We start from the raw sequence: 19,280 nt of genomic DNA on the forward strand, positions 1-19,280 counted from the left end.
GGGTTTGGGCCGCCCAAGCAGCCAAAAAAAAAAAAAAAAAAAAAGCCGCGATCGCGATCTGCAGTGGCAATTCAGCAGGAGGTCCTTCTCTCCGAGCAGGGGTGAGGGACCGTCCACTGAATTGCCGTTGAACAGCTGGATGTGCCGCCCCTCTCCGAAGTGGCCGCCCCAAGCACCTGCTTGGTAAGCTGGTGCCTGGAGCCGGCCCTGCTAGCACATGTGGTACAAAGTCGGGCACGGTACAAATCAGACAAACAGTGCATTTTGGCTGGCTCTTATTGAAGTACCGCCTACGCTGCACGCACATGGCTCTGGGCTGGGAGGTGTCACCAGAGGGATAGGTGAGTGACGCTGAGGTAGCGACAGACCGTGGTGGTGGTTGGTATGAGGCCATGTCATCCTGGGGCACTTGGCCCCTCCATCCCTGGCGCCCGTTTACTAACAGACACATAACACAGTCTAGCCACAACCACCACAGCTGCACAGGCGAAGAGCGGGCATCCCAGTGTTCTTGCCCTGAGCAAAGATGGCCGCCAGGGTGGGGCAGAGAGCAACTGGCTGCGTCACGTGGTGAGCGCGCTTGGGACTCGGCCTGGCGGAGTCTCCGGAGAAGTTAGGGCAGGAAGCGGAAGTGACGTTTTAAAGACGCGCCCGCGGCGAGCCCGCCTTGGTTGCATGGCGATGAACAGCCGGCTGCAGGAGATCAGGGAGCGACAGAAACTGCGCCGGCAGCTCCTGGCCCAGCAGGTAGCGGATTAGGCATGAGGGAATGTAGGGCACTACCGGCGAGCAGCTCCCGTCGGGAGTCACCTCTGGGGGCCGGGGGGAGGGGTGTGTGTCTCAGCTGCTCTGACCCCGACCACGCAGCTGCGGCAGGCGCGCTAGGCCTAGCGATGGCAGGTACAGGTTTGCCCAGTGCGCCTCCCTGTGGCGTCATTACCCCGCGGGCCCTGGTTAGGTCCCGAGGGTGGCGGCGGCGGGGTGGGATGCGCCCGGCTGCGGGCGCGGGGAATGCAGCGTGCTCCGTGCCGTGCCCCCAAGCCCCGTCCCGACTCTGCTGCGCTGCTGGTTTGTGCTGACCGTAGCTCCGGGAGCCAGTGTCTGAGTAACTGTTCTATTGCGAGGGGCAGGGCCGGCTCTAGGATTTTTGCAGCCCAAAGCAAACACAATTTTGGCCGCCCCCCCCCTCTTTAATTACCCCACCCCCGGCCCCGCCTCAACTCCGCCCCTTCCCCAAATCCCCAGCCCTGCCTCCTCCCCCCAGGCTCTCAAGCCTAGGAGGGAGAGAGGGGGAGAAGCGGGGCGCGAATCAGCTGTTTTGCGTGCTGTGGCAGCAGCAGCAGAGGTGAGCTAGGGCGGCCGGGGCACATTTTTAGGGGTGGCATTCTGGTGCCGGTCATGCTGCCCCTAAAAATGTGCTGCCCCAAGCACCAGCTTGTTTTGCTGGTGCCTAGAGCCGGCCCTGGCGAGGGGTCAGAGATTGGAGCCTCCCAGGTGCAGAAACTAGCCGGCTTAGCTTGGGTTTGAGGTTGTTGTGGCAGTTATTTTTTGCTTGGCTGTACTTTTTGCCTGAATATGTATGTGTGTATGTGTATTGCCTTTCCTTCAGTTGGGAGCTGAAAGTGCGGATAGTATTGGTGCCGTATTGAACAGCAAAGATGATCAGAGGGAAATCGCTGAAACGAGAGAAAACTGCAGGTCTGTATTGAAGCAGTTTTCTGTTAGAAATCAGTTTTTGCTCAAAAAACAACAACACAAAACTATAGTTTTTGAAAGAAGGGGAGAAGAGAGCAGGATCAGTTTCATAAGACAAGCATTTTTTTCCCCATCCAGGTTAACAAAAGTAAAGAAATGTTAGTCCGCATCAGAAAATAAGAATTAAGAAAAAATTCACAATCACAGGCTTGTGGTTATAAATCTCACTGTCTTACTGAGATTCTTTATCTGTTCTAAAAATAGCCTTGCTATAGTAGTGTTCATACTTTTCCTACGTTTACAGAATTCCATTCTTCCCTCTTGTGATTGCAAAGGGAAACCTTAAAACAGCTCTTAATTCAGTAGGAGAGATGCCTTTGTTAGATCTGTTTAAGTAGCACTTGGTAAAACGGTGGATGTTGAACTGAAGTGGTTGTTAGCCAGTCCCGGAGGACCATAAAAACAAAAGGTAAAACTGTAGAACACACATCAAAACAGAAATAGTAAAAGAAATACCCTAGCCAACCAAGTTGTAACAATGTTGGAGCCAAATCATACTTACCATAATCACAGAAGAAATCCTTTTGATGTGATTGACTGCTTGTTTGAGTAAGGAAAGCAGGATTTAGCCCCCATCTTCAAACTAATCCTTGGAGACAAAAACTAATTTCAATTACCCCAGATTTACACTGATGAAATTCTGACTTCAGTAGGAATGATTACTGGATTTACACTGCTTCAAGTGACCTAATAATCTGACCATTAGGGTCCGGCCAGTTTGAACACTGCAAAGTAAATGTGTTGTTTTACGGTTCTAACAATATAAACAATTAAGAAAATAAGATAGAACTCTTTAAAAGACCACAGGACCCTCTGTTGCTCTTTAAAAGAGTTCTTTTGTCAGAAAGCTGCCACAGTATGGCATTATGAGAGAAGCCGGTCCCAAGCCATTTTAGGCTCTAGATTAAAACCAGGCTCTTAAAATTCAATTCAGAAACCAATATGCACCCTTTGCAGATCCCAGATTGTGAAATATGTTCTAATGTAGTGAAGAAGAGAAATTGCTTTAAATCTATGACTTTCCTATATGTTTTTAGGGCTTCTTATGATACTTTAGCACCAAATGCAAAACGGAAATATCCAGATGAGGGAGAGGCTGATGAAGAAGAAATTGAAGAATATAAGGTAAAAAGACAGTCCAAGAAACAGACATTTTTTTAAAGTGGTGAACTTTCTGTGCTGAATGATAAAATATTAGTTTGTGGGAAACTTATTTCAGAAAGTCAGTCACTAAAACGGTTAGATTACACTGGTCTACAATTTTTGAGAAGTCGTCTGCTTCAGAGAGAAAATGTGCTATTTATGTATTTTGATGTGCTGAATTCAAATATGACAATTAAAACAACTGGCTACTGTTTCTAAGATATTTAAGTTTTTACATTTTATGTCTATGTATATTGTGTAGATAGTAGAGTTTTAATCATAAATTGTAAACCTAGGTCTTTTCATGTGTTTATGGTTGCTTTACATGATGACCTGTCCTGTTTATGTAACACTTTTTAAAAATCAGCAAAAGGGTTATATAAATAAAATTTATTATGAAACAAAAGGCAAAAAACAATTCTGTACATAGTTTAGTCCTATTCAGTGTCTACTCAGCGCTTCTTGGCTTGTCTCTTGTATTCATTAAATGGAGCATCTCTTGTCACTGTCCAGCAATAATCTGCAAGCATTGATGGGCTCCATTTGCCCTGATAGCGTTTCTCCATTGTTGCAATGTCCTGGTGAAATCGCTCGCCATGCTTGTCGCTCACTGCTCCGCAGTTCGGTGGAAAAAAATCTAGATGAGAGTGCAAAAAATGTATCTTTAGAGACATGTTGCAACCAAGGCTTTTGTATGCCTTGAGGAGGTTTTCCACCAACAACCTGTAGTTGTCTGCCTTGTTGTTTCCGAGAAAATGTATTGCCACTAACTGGCACTACCATGCCGTCTTTGCCTTGCCACGCGATGCATTTGACCATGCACTATCTCGAAGAAGTTCACAAATCTGAGGACCAACAAAGACACCTTCCTTTATCTTAGCTTCACTTAACCTTGGAAATTTTCCATGGAGGTACTTGAAAGCTGCTTGTGTTTTGTCAATGGCCTTGACAAAGTTCTTCATCAGACCCAGCTTGATGTGTAAGGGTGGTAACAAAATCTTCCTTGATTCAACAAGTGGTGGATGCTGAACACTTTTCCTCCCAGGCTCCTATGACTGTCGGAGTGGCCAGTCTTTCTTGATATAGTGGAAATCTCTTGCACGACTATCCCATTCGCAGAGAAAACAGCAATACTTTGTGTATCCAGTCTGCAGACCAAGCAAGAGAGCAACAACCTTCAGATCGCCGCAAAGCTGCCACTGATGTTGGTCATAGTTTATGCACCTCAAAAGTTGTTTCATGTTGTCATAGGTTTCCTTCAGATGGACTGCATGACCAACTGGAATTGATGGCAAAACATTGCCATTATGCAGTAAAACAGCTTTAAGACTCGTCTTCGGTGAATCAATGAACAGTCTCCACTCATCTGGATCGTGAACGATGTTGAGGGCTGCCATCACACCATCGATGTTGTTGCAGGCTACAAGATCACCTTCCATGAAGAAGAATGGGACAAGATCCTTTTGACGGTTACGGAACATGGAAACCCTAACATCACCTGCCAGGAGATTCCACTGCTGTAGTCTGGAGCCCAACAGCTCTGCCTTACTCTTGGGTAGTTCCAAATCCCTGACAAGGTCATTCAGTTCACCTTGTCTTATGAGGTGTGGTTCAGAGGAGGAGGATGGGAGAAAATGTGGGTCCTGTGACATTGATGGTTCAGGACCAGAAGTTTCATCCTCTTCCTCGTCTGACTCAAATGAGAATGATTCTGGTGCATCAGGAACCGGCAGTCCTTCTCCGTGGGGTACTGGGCGTATAGCTGATGGAATGTTTGGATAATGCACAGTCCACTTTTTCTTCTTTGACACACCTTTCCCAACTGGAGGCACCATGCAGAAGTAACAACTGCTGGTACGATCTGTTGGCTCTCTTCAAATCATTGGCACCACAAAAGGCATAGATTTCCTTTTCCTGTTCAACCACTGGCGAAGATTTGTTGCACAAGTGTTGCAGCATATGTGTGGGGCCCACCTCTTGTCCTGATCTCCAATTTTGCAGCCAAAATGAAGGTGATAGGCTTTCTTAACCATAGTGGTTATACAGCGTTTTTGTGATGCAAAAGTCACTTCACCACACCACAAACATAGCAGAAGTTATCTGCACTGTTCACACAAGTACGAGGCATCTCTGCTCACTTTGGCTAAACAGAAATGTGTCCATTCGCAAAATCAAACACTGACAAATAAGAGAGCACGACACTGTATGATTTCTAGAGCTGATATAGGGCAATTTGTTCAGCAGAGCGATGTAAGCTTCGTTATGATTGCATCATCCATGACTTCTAGGAATAACATGATGCAATTCATATCATGGATGATGCAATACCAGCTTCAGATTGCATCATTCATTGTTTTGCCTAAAAAGCAAGTACTGTCCAAACCCAGTCATAGATTTATTCATAAATCCAGTCAAAGATGTATTTTAGTCATTTCTGGTTTAAATTGAAATCCCTTCCCTTTATAACTCACTTATCCTCCGCCATTCCCAAGTCAAGGGTCGTATATACTGACCCAATAGCATATCTTGAAAACTAGAGCCAATCAACAATTTTAAGCATCATTTTCGTTCTCAGTGACTCAGAATTAGTAAAGCTTGACTACATTTATTTCAGAAACATTTTGGCTGTAGAGCGGTGTTATATTTCATGCTGTTACCAGATTTGCCCGTTACTTGGTGGTACGCTCATTTATTAGGGTTACTCTTCCCGGGGGGGGTTTGGGGGATGTCTATATCTATCCATGTACTGCTTGTCACTTGTGTTTTCATATGGAGCCCTACTTTTCCCTTTGCAAGTCCCCTCCCAATGGACCTATCCTGCAGGACCTAGGTTTCCCAGGGCTGGATTCCTCCAGCCCCAGAATCAGATGCACGCACACACCAAGTCCATCAGTACTGTCAAGCTGACCCCTTATATGCCCCATGACTCAGTGGGCTGGGTCCAGTACGATTTCCAAGCTGCCACCCTTATATGCCATAGGTACTGTACCAGAATAGAGTAAGCCTGAGCAGGCTGGGTTAAACAGCACTTCCAGGTTGCCACCCTTATATGCCCCTGGACTCAGTAGTCTGGGTCAAGCAGCACTTGCAAGCTGCCACCCTCATATGTCATAGGTTCAGCACGTCCCTATCCCCACTTTCATGCTACAATTGTTCTGGTAGTAACCTACTTGATGAGCAAACCCCACAGTATGTTTGGGCGCTATAGGGATCTTTAGCTTAGGTAAGAGGAACGTTGCTGCACAGTAAATGAGGAAGCCAAAAACACAAAAGAGTAAAGTTCAGAGAGAGAGGGAGAGAAGCAACCAGCTTAACCATAAAAGTTATTTATTGAATAATACACCTCTACCTCGATATAACGCGGCCCGATATAACACAAATTCAGATATAACGCGGTAAAGCAGTGCTCCGGGGTGGGAGGGGGGGGGCTGCTGCGCACTCCGGTGGATCAAAGCAAGTTCAATATAACCCGGTTTCACCTATAACGCGGTAAGATTTTTTGGCTCCCAAGGACAGCGTTATATCGAGATAGAGGTGTAATAATAACCACACACAGAGAGTCTAAACAAATGTAACAGTTACATTATTATATACCTGAGGTAGAGAAGAAAACAGAGAGAGAGCTGGGGTCTCACCACTCTATGAAGCTTGAACTGGTCGGGGTTCCCAGGTGATGGTGGTAGCTCAGGGTCCTGAGTGCTGGAGACAGGCAGAGCCCCCCGCTCAATCAGTCAGGAGAAGCTGAAATCCCAGTGGAACTGATGCAGAGTTTGGATCTAGGCATCAGAACACTTACTTGAGCGTGGGTAGGGTTTTTTGTAGGGAAACAACAATGGTTCAAGGGAGAACACTGGATTTGTTTATGGGTAAACTGATAACTCAAGGGTTTTCTTTAGGCTAGATAATAGGAACTGATCATTCCTGGCTTTGGGTGGTGTTCCGTCAAGGGAGCTCACAGTGCAATTAAGCAGCTACAGTATTTTGGATATCAGTCAAGGATTCATTACTAAAATTGGTCTGATAACTGCTGAGCTGGGTGTGTGCAGGCATAAATTCATTAACATCTGGAGCAGAGATCCCCAATGATACAGTGCTTCCCTGCTTTTCTGGTCCCAGAATTCAGTGTGGTTCTTGCCTTGAAATCTGTTCTCCATTCTGTATGCTAATGGAGATGCCTCCCTGTCCCATTTTTGATGCAGATGAGGCTAGGGGGAGTTGCTTTAATCCTGTCTCCCTTGTCAGGAGGGGTTTGTCTTCCACCGCCTTTTCATTGCTTTCTGTAAGTCTTTCTTCTGATCGGTTTTGGTTCAAGCAGAGGCTGGAGGGTGGTGTGGGGGTGGGGGCCTTCATGAGGCTGGATACTGCACCCTGGTTCCCCAAGAACACAGAGCTGACTGGTATCAGTGCTATTGATATGCCTCATGTAGGGGTGTTTAACATATATATTTAATGATTAGGTGTCTTCCATGGGTCTTTGAGCTAGCAAGGAAGCTTAGGTGATGATGAGAACCCCTTTGATGCAGTTGTACATGGTTCTAGTCTCAGTATATGGTAACATCTGAAATTTAAATTATTTTTCTCATGGAAGTCGTTAGAATATGGGCACGATTACAGTGAGAATATGGGTGGTGTTGGAAGAGACAAGTTTGAATAGATGTGGAAGGGCAGAGTTACAGAGGGCCTTGACAGCACAGACAAATATGCAGGGTGGATTTGTTTTAAATCGCTAGTTGGAAGACTCGATTTAATCATGGTTTTGTATATAAAAATGCATTGTTGTTCGTTGTTATAACCTTAATAATACATATTCTTCATAACTCAGAGATAGATGTAGGTTTCATTTTTAGAAGGTACATAGTATACATTTTTAAAGTGATTTATTTTGAAAACTTTTCAGATTAGTTTTACAGCTATATCAGAAAATGAATGATTGTTTGGTTATTTCATTTACCAAAGGTAATTGAAGCAGATATTTCTGAAGTCATTGGGAGGTGAACTATCTCCAATTCAACAGGTTAATCATTAATATTTGGAGGATTTTCTTGCCATGCTGTATTAGGAGGAGAACATCACCAGACAGACATTTAAATTGTTTACTTAATGTTGTTGTTTTAATTAAATAATTCTGGATTTTTTTCTTCAGCAGCAAACGTATATTATTTTAACAAAACAAGCAGGTGTCCCTCGCTTCTCACATTTATCTCTAGACTTCTTCTTGTCCAGATCTATTCCGCCCCCAACTTTCTGAAACTTTATACTTTTAGAGAGAGGTAAGGGATTGACTCTGTGTACACAGATATGCAGAGGGACAGTAGAGTTGAGGTCTGTTATTTCTCACCTCAATATATTTATTTATTTAAAAACATTTTTTCTGTTAACAAGCACGTTACCTCTGGAGACACAAATCCACAGTTTGAGAACTGCAAAACTAAGCATCTCTGATGGTATCTTCTAGACTGAGCCCCATTGGGTAGATAGAAAGATTAACCTAAATAATCTATACAGAAGCTTGTGGAACCCCATAAGATTGGGTCCCTAATCCATGAACTATTGGAACTCGTTTACAAAACTTTTACATAAGAACATAAGAATGGCCATACTGGGTCAGACCAAAGGTACATCCAGCGCAGTATTCTGTCTACTGACAGTGACCAATGCCAGGTGTCCCAGAGGGAGTGAACCTAACAGGTAATTATCAACTGATCTCTCTCCTGCTATCCATCTCTACCCTCTGACAAACAGGCTAGGGGACACCATTCCTTACCTAGCCTGGCTAATAGCCATGAATGGACTTAATCTCCATGAATTTATCTAGTTCTTTTTTAAACTCTTTTATAGTCCTAGCCTTCACAACCTCCTCAGGCAAGGAGTTCCACAGGTTGACTGTGCACTGTGTGAAGAAGAACTTCCTTTTATTTGTTTTAAACCTGCTGCCCATTAATTTCATTTGGTGGTCCCTAGTTCTTATATTATGGGAACAAGTAAATGTCTTTTCCTTATTCACTTTCTCACTTTCTCCACACAACTCATGAGTTTATAAACCTCTATCATATCCCCCCTTAGTCTCCTCTCTTCTTTTCTTAAACATTACATGACTATATTGTCTCATACTATAGAATTAAAATTTATAATCCCTATTCCATGATGAGGTATCTTTGAGCTATAATGTATCTTAATTAAAACTATCTTTAGATATGCTTTTTCCTCAAAAAGCATTTTATCAAAAAAATCTGATTTAAATAAAAAATATTTGATTTTTTTTTTAAATAATTGATTTTTATCCATCCTGTGAGTATGGTGGTAAAGGGTGAGCAAACCAGTAGACAGATTCAAAGAAAGGTGTGATGTAGTCAGAGGAATTGGCCAGGAACATGTTACTAGTAAGTTGTATGAAATGAAATTGTGTGATCTATATGTTGAGAGGCCAAAGAGAAAGAGGTTGCAGTTACCAAAAAGGGAAGAGAGTTGCTGGCCAAGAACAAATATTTTGTAGTACAAGCAAAATAGATTGAATTTTAAAAGTGTCAGGATTAGTTTGGGGTGAGGTAAGAGAGTTGAAGATGACCCATACCGTATGGGCTGAATGAGAGGAAGGATGAATGTTCAGCAATTGCAAAAGAGAGAGTTTGTTGGAGTGTTTTTAGCCTATGTTTTGTTTAAGGCAGTGGTTCCCAAACTTGGTTCGCGGCTTGTTCAGGGTAAGCCCCTCGCGGGGACCGGCCCACGCCGCTTCCTGCAGCTCCCATTGGTTGGGAACGGCGAACTGGGGCCACTTGTTTAAGGTGATAACAAGACATTAGGAGAAGTCAGGGATGATTATATTTTTATAAAGGAAATGGTGGTTAAAAGTGGTCTTCCATGCTCCCCCTTATTCTTGGGACACCTACCCCAAACGTATGTGGCAGCCTACTTCCTTCACTTCATTTAAGTGTTTCCTAAAAATTCACGTCTGACACATCAGAGAAATGATGGATAGAGAAAGGTTAAGCCAAAAAATGACTATCAAGATATGTGCATCTTACTGATTAGCTGTGATCTTATTCTTGTCACCATTGTCCTTCTCCCTTTTCCTTATTTTTCGATGACCCTCACTGCATTATGTCAAATAAATATATGTTGTTTGATTTGTGAGATGCTTAGTGTACTTTTGGGTGCACAAAAATAATAAATAACATTGGAATTGGGAGAGGCACTAAAACAATTGCTTAATGTTCATCTATGTATGTACAGTAAGCTAACTATATGTCCTGAAGAAAATACTTTAAATATGCCAAGGGCTCACCTTAGTTTACTTTATTTTATTTTTGCTTTCTTTGCTCCGTTCAGTGAATGTATCATTGGAATAAAACAAACTGACAAATCTATATAGACATTATCAATTATTTATTGTATGTTCTGTTAAACTGAATTGATTTCTCTCTAAAATATTTACGTGACCAAATCACATAGAATTCATACACTGAGATTATCAGTACCATCTGAAAAAAATACATAAAAACATACCCTTAATCAGCCTGTTGCTTTTAAAATGGGTGACCAATCTGTAACAGTATTGCTGCATTTAGAAAATAGCTAAGTACTCGAATAAAGCCTAATCCTTGGGACCTGTATAATGTTTAATTATTAACATGAGAATCTTGAAATTACCAATAGAACCACTATAATGGAGCAATGTACTGTCTTGTATAGATGCTGCAATTTTTCTAATGGGCAGGGAGATATTTATCTAATAAAACTTTGGCCTTTGTTTTTGCTTAATATTTTTCATTGTTAGCTTGAGCACGTTAAATTTACTAATTTAGTCTAGTCTTACAAGCTCATTGGTCTAAGCCTGAATCCCTATTAAATGTAAAAGTTAAAGTACTCCTTCTAAAAAAATGTCTGTGCACTAGACTGAATATTCCTCTTGGGGATGACACTAATAAACCTGTTATAGATTGATTTGCCATAGTACTGATTCAAGTTTTCCTGATTATCTCTCACTGCAGTCTGGACCTGCAATACTCCGAGAGCTATAGTGATCATAGATGGCTAATAATGCCGAATTATGTTGTGGTTTTGTTATACAGACAAAAATCTGCCAAGTGAATAATAGAGACTAAAAAGCTTATTGTGTTATCTAAAACAAGGTTGAGCCTAGCTTTTCAGAAATGAGAAGTAGTGCACTAAATCATTGCCCCACCCAGACACTTGGGAATTTCTGATACTGAAATCACATTGCTTAAGATAGAAGAGCCTTAGCTAGTAATGTAGATAATTCACTAATGTCTAGTTGCCATATTAACATTACTGAAGTAAAAGTAAATAAAGAGCAACTTCTATTTTTTGAATACAAAGTCAGGTTTTTTTTGTGTTTCAGGAGTTGTCGTTTCAGAAATCCTGTCTGTAGCAATGATATTTTTTCTCTTCTGTGCCATTTTAAAAAAATTAACTGCTAGGCTTAAGGAATAGAGAGGTATTTTTATATTGGCATTTCTCAAATTGTGTTCTGTGAACTGCTGATAGATCACACGATTCTACTTCTACTTGCTACTAGCTGCTGTAGCCTATTTTACTATTTGTATTGCTATAGAAGCTAATCAGTTTGGGGGTCCCATTGCCTCGGCAAACCATATGTACAAAAAAATTAAACATTCCTTGCTCCCAAGGGGAGCTTGCAATCTAAGGCCTAGACCCCACAATCAACTTTAGGTGAGCAGACCACCATTGACATGGGGCTTAAATAACTACAGAAAATCAAGAGATTGGGGACAGGGGAAGAGGGGCATAACTTCTGGGGGGAAATTGGTGAGGGATACCCAGGTTCAAAGATTTAACAACTGTCCCAGTGAATTTCTGTAATAGGCCCATTTTTGTTTTTAAGACCAAAAAATTAACCATTTTCCCTTATTGTATGTTTTCAATTATTATATGAAACTAAAGAGAGGGTTGACTATCCTGTATTTTCTCCCAGTGTAGTTACTCTGAAGATGCACGATAAACCTATTTGGTTTAAACAGGGCAGGTGACAGGAGCTTGTGTTCACAAGTAATATGCTGAGAGTGATACACTGAGCAGAACTGACTTCTGCTCTGGACACTGTTGTACTTTAGATTGTGAATGTACCAGATTGGCATCCTTCTAGTTTTGTAGTCTTGAGTGGGAGCATGCATACGTGATGATTACCTTTACAGGGAAAGAAAATTTCTTGCAGTTCTTTAAAGGTGGCATTCTCTCTTGATTCACAGTTAGCCAGTCACCCTTTTTGTAAAAGCTTTGAGTTGTTTGTTGGTTAGGCATTTTTTAAAGATATGTGTTGGCTTGTATGATGGACTGTGGTGACTCGTTAATGCATGGGCAGTAACTCACAAGGGGGAGTTTGAATTACTGAAGCTTTCCAGTTTCCCCTGCACAAAAAATTACTTTAGTGTGTATAGATAAAAAGGGAGTGTAAACTCTTCAGGACAGTGCATGTATGATTTTGTGCTGTGTAAAGCACCACATATATTTATGGTGCTTTATAAATGCTGCTTATCTTGTTACTTATTTTCAAGGTCTTGTTGGTAACCCAAGCTAATTAGTAATGAGAGAAAGAGTGCCCTTTTTGGCAACATGTCAGTTAAATTTCTTTTCCGAAACTGGCATTGGAAACATTCATGATCTACTGTTGCAGGAGGCTTATATTCATAGACAGCCCACTTCTTCCTTCATTAAGAAGCGGAGTCATAATGAAGAGAGAAACAGCATGTGCCTACATGCATATAAAATCTGCTTTATTCCAAAGGATGAAGTAGAGCTGCATCAAGATGAAGAGAACCTGCCCTATGAAGAAGAGATTTACAAAGATTCCAGTACCTTTCTGAAGGTAAGCTACCTTTGCACCTTGCAATCATTGCGCTCCCATCATGTGGTTGCATTAAGCTGTCTCGACAACTGAAGAGGTTTGAAATATTTTATGGGATGAACTTATGCCTCTGATTACAAGGTTAATGAAGGGTCTTTATGGATGACATGAAATTAACACTTGGCCTTTAAATTATTCATGAATCACTTGGCCAATATCTGACTCAAGAGTGCAGGTTATCAGCCTGTTCTATTTTTCTCCTGTTTCAGGCTTGCAGCAAACCATAGTACAGTGAACGTGTGCCAGTGGCTAAAACTTATAGTAATACATAACTTATGTATTGTGGAATCTTTACAGTGTAGAACAGGGGTTCTCAAACTGGGGGTTGCGAGGTTCTTACATGGGGAGTCGTGAGCTATCAGCCTCCACTCCAAACCCCACTTTGCATCTAGCATTTATAATGGTGGTGTTAAATATATAGAAACTGTTTTTAATTTATAAGGGGGGTCGCACTCAGAGGCTTGCTATGTGAAAGGGGTCACCAGTACAAAAGTTTGAGAACCACTGGTATAGAATGATATGTTGAGGAAGAGGCAGAACAGTATTTTGTAAGCTAGAAACTTTTCGCCGTGTGGTATGTAAAATCAGTTGGAAATGTGCATGGCCTGAATCATCTCTCTCCCTTTTTGTTCCTTTTTTCTATAGGGAACCCAGAGCTTAAATCCTCACAATGATTATTGTCAACACTTTGTGGATACAGGACACAGGCCGCAGAACTTTATCAGAGATGTGGGTATGTCAGAATAGCCCAAACAATCAACTAAGAAAGTTTCTTGCTGTTTGCTGTAATATAGCTTCACCTCTTCCTCCCGACCCCCTTCCTCCCCCCCAAAATGTAATTGCTTGTATTTGGGCATGCTCTCTTTTTTGGTATTGAAAATAAGAAAGGGAATGGAAGAGAGTCTTTCTGTTCTTCCATTTATAAAATTACCCGGGACTGTTTCTGTCATATCCGTTATATAGAGGTAGGAAGATGCTATTGCCAACTTTATTTTAAACCATTTAGTTTTAAAAGCTTTTTAACTGGTGAATTTCATGTTCTAGTGTGGTGTAGTGCAGTGGCTTTTAACCAGGGGTCTGAGAGTCGTTTCAGGGGGGCTGCGGGGCCCCAGGGCTGAAACCTGGAGCTCCACATCCTGGAGCCCATGCGGGGCTGAAGCCAGAAGCCACGGGACTGAATCCTAAAGCCTAGGTGCCCCCCCTCCCCCCATGGGGCTGAGTCACCCCCTTTGAGGTATAATTTTTGGTTGCCCCCCAACCCGGACAGGCTGGGTGGCCTGCTGAGGAGAGTCGGGGTGAAGGTGGTGTTGCCTCAGTGGACTCCACCGTGCGGAGCTGGCCTGAGCCCCGCTTGCCCTTGCTCCCCCGAACCCCAATGGAAGTCAAACTACGCCTATGCCTGAGGGCATCTCTACCCCCCCAAACTGGGCCCTGGAGTTTTATAGCACGCTGGGGGGAGGTGCGGGGTGGGGGTGGGGGTAGGGGAGAGATCTTACAAAAAAAAAAAAAAAGGTTGAGAATCCCTGGTCTAGTGGACTGATCAACTGTCCCTAGGTCCCACGGACGTTTTTTTAATCTTGGTTTAGTGATTGGTTTCACTGTGCTGCCCCAGAGAACTCCTTTGACATCTGTGCATTCCATATAAAATGGGAATAATACTTTGAAAAGTAATTACATTCTGAGAATTCATTAGTAGGCCAAATTCATTACTAGTTTAGAAGAGCATAACTATTTAAGTCAGTATAGTTTCACATGTTCAGGCCAATGCTGAATTTACTCTACTGTTTGAAAAGTGCTATGTAAGTGCTAACTGGCTCTGTGTTTTGAGTTTATAAAATTAAAATAACATCCTTTGGTCCTGTTCTCCAACATGGATGTCTCATGGCAACTTAGTTTAAAAAAAAAAATCTCTGAAATGTATTATCTCACCTTGAACCAATTATAAGACTGTAAGATTTTCAGTGAAGGGATCGTGTGTTTGTACAGCTCTTAGCACATCTTAATCATGACATCTGGGTGCCACCTCAGTATAAATCTACTATCATAGTCTTCTGAACACTTCAAAAAATCTTTTGGCATAAGGTATTGAAATAAAAGGTTTTAGATAATTAACTGCTTTCCAGGATAAACAGTATATTCATCTTGACAACTCTGATTAGTGCTCTAAGAAAATCTGCATATTCTGAGTCAGGTATATCTATATTCAGCATGAAATGTTCATATGCTTGAAAGACTTATTTCACTAGTTTTACCAATTAGAGAGAATAATGAATAATCTGTATGTCTGAAGATAACTGAATGATAGCATGCCTCTTTGATATTTGCTCTGACTTATTGTATAGCCATAAAAGGAATACAGAATAAATGGAATTGACATTGTTATTCTGGTGAGGTGTCATATGCCAGTGGCTCTCAACCTTTCCAGATTATTGAACCCCTTTCAGAAGTCTTTGTCTTGCGTACCCCCCAAGTTTCACCTCACTTCAAAACTACTGGCTTACAAAATCAGACATAAAAATCCAAAAATGTCACAGCACACTATTACTGAAAGATTGCTTACTTTCTCATTTTTACCATATAATTATAAAATACATTGATTGGAATATAATTGTACTTATATTTCAGTGTATAGCATGTCAAGCAGTATAAACAAGTCATTGTATGAAATTTGAGTTTGGACTGACTTGGCTAGTGCTTTTTATGTAGCCTCTTGTAAAACTAGGCAAATATCTAGATAAGCTGATGTACCCCCGGAACACCTCTGCGTAACGCTAGTTGAGAACCATTGTCATATGCAGTCGGGTTCTTCTGTAGCAAAGAAACCTGTTTGAGGATCAGGTGAAAGGAGTCTATGGACAACTATTTCTCCAGATCCTCATACTTTGCAAACATAAGACTGGTAACCTCCTTTTTCTCTCTTGTTATAGGCACCAAACTCCACTTTGCGGCTTTTAAAACTTTTAATATCAATATTTAATAAATTTAGAACTTTTAAATAAAAAATTGGTAACTACTTAGGGTCCTGGGCACCGTCCCAGTTTGTCCCGAGGCGGCAGCTCTTTAGGCATCAGAACAATATTTATGCTTTTGCACCTACTTTGTAGTTTAGCTCTGTTTATATCCGTATACTCTGGGAAATCTCTTTGATACTTGGGCCCACATCACAGTTGGAATATCTGACTGCCTCACAATCTTTAGTACAGGGTGGATTGATTTCAAATCAAAGTGATTTAAATCACCAAATGAAAAGTCTTGCTTTACTTCATTGATTTTAATCAACTTTTCCACTTGCACTTTGGTTATTTTCTAAAGAAAATCCAATCTCATTGGTTGCTGTAACCATTAAAACATTTTGATTTACAGCTAAATAGAGCCTTTACTCAAGATTTGATCAATCTTTTTGCTACCTAGGAGGGTACACTATGACCATGAACATTTATTTAAGCAATTATATAGCTTAATATTTTCAGATTCTTATTACTGGTACATTTTTAGTGTGTTAGAAAATCATGAATGATATATTGGTCATTGGTAATTAACTTTTTGCACATGATTTCTGTCAAGCTTCATTAGAATGGTAACTGGAATTTAATTAAACACACAAAGCAGCATATAAAATTAATTTTATATTAACAAAACAACCTTTAATATTTTGGATATATACACTTCTCTTATTAAAACATGTTTCATATTTACAACTAAATGATTTAATAAAGGCACAGAGGGATTAACTGTAGTCTGTGAATTAAACTGATTATTTAGATCAACCTGGGAAATTTTTCAAATATGCCTAAGTGAAAGATCCACCTTGCTTAAGTCTCTTGAAAATGAGACAACCATCTCTTAAATTACTTAGGCTGTCCTTCAAACTTTTAAAACTAGTGGATCTCCACCACTCCCTCTTTGTTTTTATTCATAGACTGGAAGAGATAGACAAGTTTTCCTGCTTTTCAATTCCCAGTTGATTTCTCAACTTTGAATGAAGAAAATATTATTTCTGTGCCTGCAGAAGAGGTCACTGCAGTCAAAAGCTGGTTTAGCACTTACTTCAACAAACTCTGTTTCTGGGTGCTTAGCTAGGGACATCCACCAGTTCAGTACTGTGACTTTCTTTAAAACACCATCAGCAAACTTGTACTGCTTGAATGGTTCACCTCTAGCCCTGAAATTTATTATGGTTGGCATGGTTGATGGTAATGCCCATGTTGTAGCAGCTGCATCTTCAGCAGCTAGGCATCTAGCCTCATACTTTGGGTTGAGAATATTGGCAAGAAAATGAGGTGGAGTGAGTGCTTGATCCATCCCCTTTTTTTACTGCCTGCAGGTTGTTTTTTGGGTGTCTTTCTTCAATGACTCTGGAAGTTCTTTCTACATTTCAACAGCATCAGCAATACAGAAGCAATCTTTCTGCAGTTTGTACAAGCTTTCAGTATTTTCAGCATATCTTCCACATTTCTCTTTAGTCTGATGTTGACTATTTTGACTGTGATAGTTCCATCTGTTTTGTCACGACTTTCTTCACAAATTGTCATCAGAATAGGCCTGTTCTTAATAAATAGCTCAAACCAGTCAACCACTGAATATCATTGTACATCTTGGGGAACAGTTAGTTTGGATCCTCCTGCTCTCATATGTGAAATTGAAGCAAAGTGGTTGTTAGGGAAGAATTTGCAATTTCAGCAACACTTTCCTTTATTCCTAGAATTGTACTTAAGTCTTTGGCTAAAAGATGCACCAAATGAGCACTAAGCCCATATGGTACAAGTTTCAGGTTCCCTTCATTATCTTCTCGATTTCTTCTTGACTTGCTACATTTGCAGCATTGTGATAAAGCTATATGCTTGACGCTTGCATTTTTGTTCATAGTGTGTTGTAGCTTTTACTGCTACTTCTTTTATGTATTCTGCTGTATGGGTATTTCCTGATGTATTAGTTGTTTTTGTAAGATAGACAACCCCATCATCTGTTGTCTCACACACACATACTACTGGATCATTTTGTAGGTTGGTTCACCCATCAAGACTCAGATTAATGAATTTCCTGTCAATGTTTTTCCTCAACACTGTTCAGTTTCCTTCTCATACACCGTATGCAGAAACCTTACAGCAATATCTACTTTGTGGAGTAGAGTGTAGCCTGATTGTAATGATTGAACCATGTCAATTAAATGTTTGTTCTGAACAAGATGAAAGGGAAAATTCGATGCATAAATTAACCAAGCAATCTTTTCATCTATGGAGACTTGCTGGAATCTGCCAGTCCTGATTATGAACTCATCCATGATTTTACTGGATGATGAAGAAAGTCTTTTTTGATAAAGGTATGGTACTGCCTGACGTATGTTCAGTTGCAGCATTGCTGGTGGTACCAGCCGGATGGCTCTGCAGTTAATGGTATTGGAGATGATGGACATTCATAAGCCCTATGTCTAAGCTAGACCCTGAAACAAAATGGTAAAATAAAGTCCCTCACTCAGAGTTTTACTCAGTGCATTGCTTTAAAAGAAATTGTAAATGGAAGATCCTTCCTACTGCAGCTGTTTGTATTAGCGTTTAAATGATCTGATTTATTTAAATAGTTTTATAGGGAAAATAATTAATAAATTATAAGGATTATCTAAATCTATTTAAACCCTTATCACTAGGAATTTACCAAACAGCTTTAAAAAAACATTTTTTTAAATTTTAAAATTCATAAGTGCCTTATAAAATTTTAATTTAAAACAGGAAATCTTCATCTAGGATGTTTGATTATACTGATCAATTAAAAAAAATTGTTTGAGAAGTCCAACAGTAACATTAATTGATAAATACTTCCACAATAAACTAGCATGCCAGTTATATGTTGAACGCAAACATTTTGAAATTCATAAATAAGAATTCTACTCTAAACATCAATTTATGACAGTCTAAATTATTTATTCATATTGTGAGACATGGTAGGCTCTCCATAAGAATGGTGCAAAAATAAGTTTACTAACCAGTTGATCCAGATTGTTCAGACATGTCCACATCATCATCTTCAAAGGCATTGCCTTCTGAGGACGATTTTTCATAACATTTCATTCTGACAATCAGGCATTGCATCTCTTTGTTCCACTGTTTGCATTTGGCACGTGTTGCTTTTTTTACCCGGAGGTACAGGGAATTTCTTGAAAATATTCTCAAATATGACCTGCAGCCATGGCAGTTCTTTTTCCTACAGTTTCCAGGCGCTGAAATCAACATGAGACTGCACTCTCTGAAGGAATATTGTCCCTTTTTTTCCCCATAGTGTTCTGCTTTGACCCCTGTGTTGCTCTTTTCTGGTTGCACACTCTTCTCCTTCTCCCGTGGTACTTAACTACCCTCTCCTCTTCTCCCCCCATCCCCAGAGAAATAAAAGAACTAACAACAACCCAGAACTTCAGCTCCTGTAACCATCATGCCTTTTGCATTGCAGTATTTTATTTGTTTAGCAACAGTGAAGGAGTTAGTTGAGAAATTAATGGAATTCTATT

At 40.7% G+C, this 19,280-nt stretch overlaps 1 protein-coding gene across 1 annotated transcript in view; it reads left to right on the forward strand.

Annotated features, from left to right (window-relative positions):
- Nucleotides 1-661: 661 nt before the first annotated feature.
- METTL14 (methyltransferase 14, N6-adenosine-methyltransferase subunit) overlaps nucleotides 662-19,280 on the forward strand; it is a 35,381-nt gene continuing 16,762 nt past the window's right edge. Inside the window, exons 1-5 of the mRNA XM_054030292.1 lie at nucleotides 662-747; nucleotides 1,610-1,698; nucleotides 2,793-2,880; nucleotides 12,662-12,742; nucleotides 13,427-13,514. Of these exons, the coding sequence (XP_053886267.1) occupies nucleotides 676-747; nucleotides 1,610-1,698; nucleotides 2,793-2,880; nucleotides 12,662-12,742; nucleotides 13,427-13,514 (418 nt within the window). The 5' untranslated portion in view covers nucleotides 662-675. The remainder of the gene's footprint in view (nucleotides 748-1,609; nucleotides 1,699-2,792; nucleotides 2,881-12,661; nucleotides 12,743-13,426; nucleotides 13,515-19,280) is intronic.

Source organism: Malaclemys terrapin, chromosome 5, assembly GCF_027887155.1.
Source record: "Malaclemys terrapin pileata isolate rMalTer1 chromosome 5, rMalTer1.hap1, whole genome shotgun sequence".
Classification (NCBI taxonomy): Eukaryota; Metazoa; Chordata; order Testudines; family Emydidae; genus Malaclemys; species Malaclemys terrapin.